Source organism: Seriola lalandi, unplaced genomic scaffold, assembly GCF_002814215.2.
Source record: "Seriola lalandi dorsalis isolate HSWRI2012SDOR001 ecotype SW California unplaced genomic scaffold, Sedor1 jcf7180002054577, whole genome shotgun sequence".
Taxonomy (NCBI): domain Eukaryota; kingdom Metazoa; phylum Chordata; class Actinopteri; order Carangiformes; family Carangidae; genus Seriola; species Seriola lalandi.
Window position 1 is genome coordinate 534,145 of NW_019525130.1, and position 9,395 is coordinate 543,539.

General features: G+C 41.8%; 1 protein-coding gene across 1 annotated transcript; it reads right to left on the reverse strand.

Moving 5' to 3' along the window:
• Positions 1 to 1,091: 1,091 nt before the first annotated feature.
• On the reverse strand, positions 1,092 to 9,330 carry zbtb21 (zinc finger and BTB domain containing 21). The gene is made up of 2 exons (XM_023417737.2): positions 9,193 to 9,330; positions 1,092 to 7,290 (listed from the first exon to the last, which is right to left on the reverse strand). Exon 2 carries the CDS (start codon positions 7,286 to 7,288, stop codon positions 4,220 to 4,222), a length of 3,069 nt encoding a protein of 1,022 aa, XP_023273505.1. The 5' UTR covers positions 7,289 to 7,290; positions 9,193 to 9,330; the 3' UTR covers positions 1,092 to 4,219.
• Between the last annotated feature and the right edge of the window lie 65 nt (positions 9,331 to 9,395).

Below are 9,395 nucleotides of genomic sequence, written 5' to 3' on the forward strand. Positions count from 1 at the left end.
ACACATGGGTAGGGCAGGATTTCCAGTTTGCCATTTTTCCAAATTAAAGCAAGCACTTCCTAAGTTCTCTCCCGAGTTTCCAGTCAGAAATTGTCACAGTGGCCCGCAGCCTGAAAAACATCCCGCTGGCTCAGGGTTGTCTGCCAACAGGATGACGTGTCCGTGTGTTTTCACATACTTGGTTACACTGTTATATTAATAAACAAACTTTGATTTGCTTGACACAAAGTCACATTGATGAAACTGACAACTGGATTGTAAACGAACAATTATGCAATGCTTTTATGTGCAACGCAAACTAAACAACTAATGTCTCATAGTGGGTGAAGGATTGGATTTGCAGAATTGAGAATATATTGAAAAAATGTTCTTTTACTTTGTATCACTAAATGCAAAGCCCCTTATATAAGTACTGACACAGTACGCTAAAGTTGCGACATGTTTCGAGGGATTAAGGACAGAGGATGTCATGCTGTACAGCGTGTAAAGCCCATTGAAAGATAAGGTAGGTATAGATTAAATATGACATTTAGAAGATGCAGCAAATTAATATGGATTAAGCAGTAGTGTCAGGATAGAGGGTAAATTCAGAGCTTCAGTGTGTAATATTGAATGCTAATCTGATTTAGAGCTGCAAATAGTGGATAAGTCAATTAATTACCAACTACCTTGAAATTTAATAATTGTTTTAGTATTTTTTTTAAGCAAAACAGCCAAACATTCACTGGTTCTTGTGATACATCAACATTTCACCATTTTCCTTGTCATACACTGTAGTAAACAAATATCTTTGGATATTTTTGAATTGTTTGGACAAAACGAGACATGAAGTTGTCACCTTGGACTGTGGGAAATTGTAGTGCATAATTTTCACTATCTTCTGACATTTTAGAGTCAAAATGTTTCATGAAGCCCTTGACTGATAGAAATGAGACAAAGTTTAAAGGAGATAATTTAGGGGTACAAGACAAGAGCATGGTGCAAATATGGTTAAATACTGTTCAGTTAAGATTTAAATTGGCAGTGGGGCCTGGTTACTCAGAACAAGGGTGTGGTTAGTACTTAAAAATAATTCAAATGACCACCAAGGATTGTATATGTATTCTCCATTGTTACTCTTTATTACAGAAATGAAGCACAAAAACTGTAGAAAACCTAAACACAAAACAGCTGCATGTCTCCAAAAGCAACAATAATACAACCAATGCTTATACAAATATTCATTATTGCAGTGAGAGCACAGGAATACTAGAAAGATAAAACTTCTGTGTACTAACAAAATTGGTACAAAATCGAGGATACAAACACTTCCATATACACAATTCTAATCATTTCTGTGAAACTCTGAAAAAAGTTTTTCTCACAAGAAATTAAGAGCACTATTATCAACACAAAATTTCTCCAATGAACTTAACATCACGATGCAGCTTGTGTTGCTCATTTGGAGGAAATAAATTCCCATAGTCTGTGTGGAGCAATCTTCAACTTTAACATCTCCCAAATAGTAGCAGTCATAATAATTTATGATAAACTTCTAATCAATCAAGCCAAAGCAGAAGTATACACCTGTACAAGAATAACAACTGTGAAACAACTGGAATACAATCAAAACATAGTCTTAAATAATAAATCTTTTGGAAGCAGGAACATTCTCTCACCATTCGAGGAATAAAAGATTTGCTTTCTTGTGCCTCCTTCTTCTTTACTTTACCACCTCAAAATGCCTGAGTCATAAGTCATCTGAAACTGTATTGTGCTTTCGTGTAAAATAATATTGACAAAATATTTCAAAAGTTGCATAAGGCCATCAAAGCACTGTAAAGCTTGGTTAATTACCATGTGTTTAATTGCACAAATCTATCAGTGTATGAGTATTCACATAACACTGGTACTGCACTGGGGTGATGGACTTTAGTGAATCAGGAATTACAAGTCTAATATATACACATTAATATTGTGACTTTCATATTGATTATTTGAGTTTAACCATACATCGCATTAATATACTGCAATGTGCTTTTAAAAGATAACTTACTGTAGACTTACTGTATTTAAGAATGAATTCTAGCAGCTGATGTGATGTGCCAAATACTTGCATGATGTTATGTAGTATTTAGGATATTATCAAATCAACCCTGCCTATGATCTTCACTGGTATTTTCCCAACTTCTTGCAAGTAAACTGGTCTGAGCACCTTTTACAAATGATTTTCTTCAGCAACAATTAGAAACGTTATGTTTGTCTACCTGTGAAAAAAAACACAACTCAAATTTCTCAAATCTTATGACTGATAATTGCACCGTCTCACTCACCTGTAAAATGATTCAGGTTAATAATTAGGAAGATAGGGACAGGTGACAAATTAAAGGAAAACCTGAATAAATGAGTGGAGAAACATAACAAATGTGATGCTTCCACACAGGGGCACTGCGTGGTACATTTAAATAGTTAACATCCCATCATGCTCTTTGGCAGGTATAAAAATGCTAGGAAGGCCCAGTTTATTCTGATTATTCTGCCTTTAAAAGTGGGTTCAGTTTTGGGACAGGACCTTCAGTCACAAAAACTGCTCAGTTGGCTGTTGTTTCGATAGGAACAGTGACTAAAGTGACATCTGCATTTAGATCTAATGGAAAGATGTCAGTAAACAGGGTGTGAAATTGTGGTCAACGTTGCACATTTGATGAGGTGAATAGAAGAGCAACTGTTCCTCAGGTGAGACTGTCAATGCAGGACGTGATCAGACTGTGTCAGCAACAACAGTCTGTCAACAATTACATAGACAGGGATATTATAGTAGGGCTGCAGTGCATAAACCATTCATTACAAAGATGAATTAGTTCAGTGGTGTCTACAGAGATGAGGAAAAAAATGATATGGTCAGATGAGTCATCCTTCACCATGTCCTCAACAAGGGGCAAGTGCGTGTGTGGCATACAGGCCTGAATGCTAAACCCCTACAGTGGCTCTGTTATGCTGTGCAGGGATTTTGCTGGTGTCACCTTAGAGGGAGGGGTCACCGCAAATAAAGACAAGGTTGATCTGTGTAATCACCTTTATCCTTTGATGAAACACCGCTATCCTAATGGGAGTGGTCTCTTCCAGGACAATGCCTCCATCCACAAGGCACAAGGGGTCACTGATGGTTTGATGAGTATGAAAATGATGTTGAGATTTGGACTGACATGTTAGCCAGTGCTCTTCACCACCACCATCAAAACACCACATGATGGGGATAAAAGATTAATGGTGTTCATCCACCAGTGGAGCTCAGAGACTTGGAGAATCAATGCAAAGGAGCAGGGAAGCTGTTGTGGCGTCCCACGGTGGCCCAACATCTTACTAAGACACTTTATGTTGGTTTTTCCTTTCATTTGTCACCCGTATGAAAATTAAAAGCACTGAATGAAAAGTGTTAGCAATTAATCAAGGCTGCATACTAGGGATGCAATGCCTAAAACAACAGGTGTCTGAGGTGAGTTTGATGTACAGAACTTCATTTATTTTACTGAAGGTCTTATTTAATCAGTCTGATACTCTTTTTTTTTTTTTAAAGGAATGCCAAGTATATAGAGACAAAATGAATACTATTAGGCCTAGATATCATCTTTACTTCTGCAGCCTAAAACTTCAATCATGAAACTTAAAGATCCAAGCAAACATTTTGGACTAAACTGCCCTATAACACAATCAAACTGTTAAACAAAGTGCATATTGAATACATTGTTGAGGCCACCAATATAATCTTAAGGGATGTCACTCACATCAACAGACAGATCTGATACAAAAGCAAAAGCACTAATCTTTGATTCAACTGCAGCCTCCAAAAGTTTAAAGCACTTTTCCACATTGAGAAAACAAAGTATATAGTTGTACTCTGTTTTCATGTGAGGGGTAAAACTCTGTACTTTGTTTTCTCACACCAAGATAGATAAATACAAGTCGACAACTAAAAGAAGTTTAGAATAGATAAACGTTATAGATCATTTCGAAAGGAAAATAAACCGTTTGTAATCATCTCGTCTCAGAGAGGAATCTAGCACTTGATTGCACATTCACGTTTACACCTCTATTGAACATGGCCACAATAATATATGACATTGGAGGCAAGGAAATAAGCTATACATTCAAAGTCTTCCTTGTGTAGGCTGAGGTGTGTTTATACTAATATTAAGTATTGTCTCTGAAGAGAAATGCACTGCTATAACTTGTGTGATGCTTACACGTGGCTGTGACTCTGCTCGTGGCTCCAGAGACTAAAGGCCGTTTTGAAGGTCCTGTGGCAGAGTTTACACATGTACTGCCTCTTAAACGTCAGGGCAGAGAGAGACGGTGCGTGGTAAAAGAGTGTGTCTGATTCCTGAGGGCCACCTGGATTCTCCATGCTGTTTGACCTTGACAGAGGGCTGTGGCTGCTGGGTTGCTGTTCCACTTCGGGCTTCTTCATCTTGCTTACTGATGAGCTGCAGGGCTCCGGGCTGCTGGACTCCTCGGCCATTGCTCCTGGGACTGGTGCCGTCTGGGTGGATTTGAACACGGTGGCCTGTGGGGAGCGACGCTCGGAGTTTTGGGGAGTCATTGGAGGGGAGGGAGACAGAGGTGAGGGCTGTCTGTCGATCTCTTTGGCTCCGGGTTCGTTAGCTGACATGTGGGACTGGAAGTGGCTCCAAAGGCGGAAGTTGGTCCTGAAGGCTTTGTTGCAGATGTGACAGATGAACGGTTTGATGTGGCATAGCAGCTCCTGGTGTCGTTCCAGGTCTTTGCGAGAGCTGAAAAGATTTCCGCATTTCTCGCATGGCCACACACCAGGTTCCTCAGACCCAGTTTTGGCAGTCTCTGTGTTTTCCCTCTCACTCACAGCCTCCTCTAAAGGCTCTTCCTTCACTACCAGCTTGCCATGGTGACCCATGCTCAGGTCCTCAGGCACATAAGACGAGGAGTCTTCTGAATCATACATGGGTGGACCCGAGGAGTCACTGTAACTGATGTTCTCTCTTGAGCTAACAGTTGCTAGAGGCTCATCACTATAATGCTCCTCTCGGAGCATTTCAGACGCCTCCTCATTGTTCTCTTGTTGCTTCAGGTGAATCTGCTCTTTAACTGTCATCATGTTGTGGTTGTGGACCTCCACCTGATGGCGCCATATGCTGAAGGAGGATTTGAAGGTCCGCATGCATTCCAAGCATGTCAATTTCTTGTACTTACAATGTGCTTCATGGTCCCTCTTGACAGTTGGACTTGAGAATCTGAGGCCACAGTAAGGGCATACAGTTGCATGGCGACAGCCTCTCTCATGATCGCCCTGTTCAAAGAGTGATGACAGCTTCGTATTACAGAGTCTGCAGGAGTAAACACCAGTGTCTGTGTTCTTCTGTTGACCGATCTCATCATCCTGTTCCTGGAAGAGGATGCTCTCACTTGCTGTGTCCTGGTCAGCTTTTTCTGCAGGATGCGTCCTTATATGCTGTCTGTACTGAGACTGGAACACAAATACTTTCCCACAGTAAGGACATATGAAGCTGGGCCTTGATCTCTTTTTGGTAAGTACAGGAGATTGCAATCCCTGCTTATTCCTCTTTAACTTCCAAAGCAAAGCTTTCTTTATTTCTCTCTCACGCACAATATCTATTAACTTCTTTTGAAATTTCTCATCCAGCACAGAGGAGCTGGAGGATGAGGCTGGGTTTTGTACTACACCATGCTGAGTTTGGCAGTGTGTCCACACTTTGAAGTTGGTATGGAAGCGCTTGTGGCAGATGTCGCAAGCATACGGCTTTTCTGGGTTGTGATACATATTTACATGACGATGTAGTCCAGCACTGGACCTGAAAACTTTTAAACAGTTCCAGCATTTGAAAATCTTGTTCTGAGAAAGGTCCCCACTGTTCTCATTAGAGTCACTGCTGGCACTCTGAGGTACTGTTTCTGACATGTTCTCATCAAGTGAGAGGGTATGTTCTTTAAATAATTTGCTCTTCTTGAACGGGTACCGTCTGTTGTCTGGCCTTTCCCTCCTTTTCCCCAGAGGATTGAAGTCTAGCCTGGAACCTTGTTCATAATTTGTTTGCAAGTCTTTAAGATTGACTGGCAAAGCATCTCCCACCGTGATTCGAATAATGTCCATCGGGTCAGCGAGTGGACTGCTCGGCTCAGCTTTCACACTGACCTCCCCTTCTACCTGAGTTTCTTCATCATACCTGCTGGGGTACTTTGGCCTGAGAACCAGAGGAGATGTTTTTTTTGAATTGCCATTTTGAGCAGATGTTTCTGGCCCAGATGCTTTTGATGCCATTTTAACCACTGACTGTTCTCGATTTTGCAGCTCCTTGAGCTCCAGTGTGGGCGAGAAGACGGGGACGGGGCTGTCCATGGATAATGATCTTCGGAGCAGGCTTTTTATCAGCGGCCCGCTCCTGTCAATTGTCTGGCTTGGCTCCCTGGCCTGACCCTGAAAGGGCACTTTGGTGTGATAGTGCTGCTCCTGCTCCTCATTCTCCTCTTTAGTGTCCTGGTCGGTGCCTGACTGCATCCTGCCGTGCTGCATTTCAGCATCACTGAAAGACACTGATGATGTCAGCTGAGGCCTGACAGATGTGATGTGTGATGAATTCCCTTTTAATATGGAGGTGTATGGATAGGTGGACTTCCTTTCAGCAGCTTCACTCAGTTCAGATGATTTCCTGCTGGTGGACTCCGAGTTCCTGACTGATTCATGTGAGTTGTGTTCTGATGGTGGCTGAGCTGACTCTTGAGTAGAGTGGGGCGATGATGATGTCTCTGATGTTTTTCTCTGATAATTTGAGCGAGAGGGATGGGTTGTGTCGTTCCGGACCCGACACACAATGACACTCCTTGTCTGGACATCATTCTCATCCCCCTCTGAGAACGAAAGCCTTTTTCTAGACACACAGTAGGATGCATGTGGCCGTGCTGACACAATGTTGGTGAGGAAAGGGATTCCAAGGCTGTAGCCCAACTCTTGAATGGCTGCCAGGCTGCCTTTGTCCACAAAGAGTGAGGAGGAGTAAATGTAGTTCAGAACTATCTCGAAGGCATCAGCCTCACAGAAGTCCAGGTTTACAACTTTGAGGGACTCTGCGTCCATCCGCGTGAACAGGGACTGGAAATACTCACTGCTGGCAGCCAGAACATTTTTATGGGCCTGGTACCTTTGGTCCGCCACAACCAGGACTACATCACACATCTGGCCCCGCAGGCGCTGCTCATTGAGAACCCCCAACACTGAGAGAGCATGGGAGGGGTTACTGTAATGCACTAGGCTCTCCATGGCTGAAAGGCAAGGAGACAGGATTATATTTTAATGCAGGAATGTAAATACAAATGTGATTATTAAATGTACACAAAATTGGTTTGTCATAAATTTTCATAGATATGGAAATAAACAGGCAAATTCACACACACAATAAAAGCTGACTTTCAATTTATACATTACGTGTTACCTACACATCCTTAGCAAGTGTGTGGTGTATGTTGAAAGAAATAATAGTTTACAGAAGCACATACACAACAAGTATATGGGTGTTACATCATGTAAATTGTCAGAAGGTATGAAAATGCATGTCTATCAAGTTTCCCTCAGTGACACAGGCTAATGCAGGAAGTTTACAAAGTTTGGATTTAAAGTTAAAGGCTTTTCACCACAGAATGTTTATGTAGTCACTCCTCAAACCATGACCTCCTGTCACCACTTGCAGGGTTTACCACCTTGCCTGAAATGAAAACCTCCTCCACTAATATTATTAAGAAAGTTTATACACAGTAATTGCCATATCTAGTAAATAAACTCATTTGTGAGATGGGATGTAGGAGAATCTGGCTTGTTTATTGCCTGGCCTAAACATTTACCTGGAAGAAACCCTGCATTGACAACCACATTCACACTCTCCTTGTGTATAGCAGTAGATATTCAGGATATTACTGTTACGCTGCAACATGCATGAAATTGCCAGTTATAGTCTGAGACCAGACTTTTGGACTCCACTGCAGGTACACCTGAATAAAATGAACGCAGTCTAATCAAACAGCCATGCAATAAATCCTGTCTTGATGAGGATCATAATGTTCAGTTGTACTGACACTGATTTACAGTTTTTTTAATTCAACTTCATAGTCATGTAGAGGACAGGGGTTGGGCTGATGAAAGAAACCGCATTAGCGTTAACTAGGTGTACATAATAAACTGTCAACAGAATGTGTTTACATTATCCAGTAATAAGTCACCACTTTTTTTTCTCCATTATTTTTGTATATAAGTCATAGAATTGTTGAACCTTCAAAATGCTTAAAATACTTCTCAACTGGAATCACCTTATCTAAAATCATGAACATTTTCACCTCCTTAAAGTTATTTTCTCATTTATATGTCTTTGCTATCCTTATTTTCTCACAAATAATCTACGTTGCGTTTATTTTGAAAATTGTGACCGGAAGACACGTTAGTAATGTTAAGTTTGTTGACACTTGCCATTTTAGGTTCATTGGCAGAGGCTTCATTCATTCAGCAAAAACTAACAAGCAGACAGTGGCGTCTTCATCAAAACTTGAGGTGCACGTTAAGAGAACAGGGGATATACAATGGCGTCAGTTTTCTATGAGGAAGTCAAGCGAGGCGTTAAGCATTAGATCATCCATGAGACGTGGCTCAGTTTCTCATGACAGACAACTTCTCCAACCGAAATGTCGCTTTCGGTTTAGGAAACAGTTTCTTTTTGTGTGGAGAAAAAAAACGGCCAACGGACCGTTCCGTTACAGCCATTAAACGTTATCACGGCTTTGACAAATGAAGAGGGGAAAAGTTGAGCGCGTTTCAATGGACTCCAGTACGGTAATCCCGGAATGAAAACACAGTCGGTGCAGGCGGACAGAGACGCTGTTGGAGTGTGAGGAGGGAGGGGGGAGTGAATTGTACCCGCTACCCCCGGTGGAAGTGGAGGGTTTTTTGTTTTATCTTTTTTTTTCATAAACGGTTCACGTCGACCTGACACGGTGCAGTTGTTGGCTGCAAAACAGGTTGTAGCTGGCCAGGTTTTTACAGCAACACAATTCCCCCTTTCGAGTTACGTCAGGGAGGAAAAGGAAAAAGCTTCTCCGTAACAGCACTCCACCAACTATGTTTCGCCCTCCCTGCTCATTTTGTTTAACGTTAAGTTTGGTAGTCTTGTCTACACTTACCCTGCACGTCGTGAATATGGTCTTTCCTCCGCGCAGACGGGACTTTATTCAGTGTTGTGTAGATTTCTGCGCGCTCGTCGTGATCATACAGCCTATGGTCGTGATTCCATCCATCTTGAATTTGACGTCATCCCACACCAGGGATGAGGTCATTGCAAGGAACGCTCGTCACGTGCACTGCGCTGCGATAGGCTGGTCAAAGA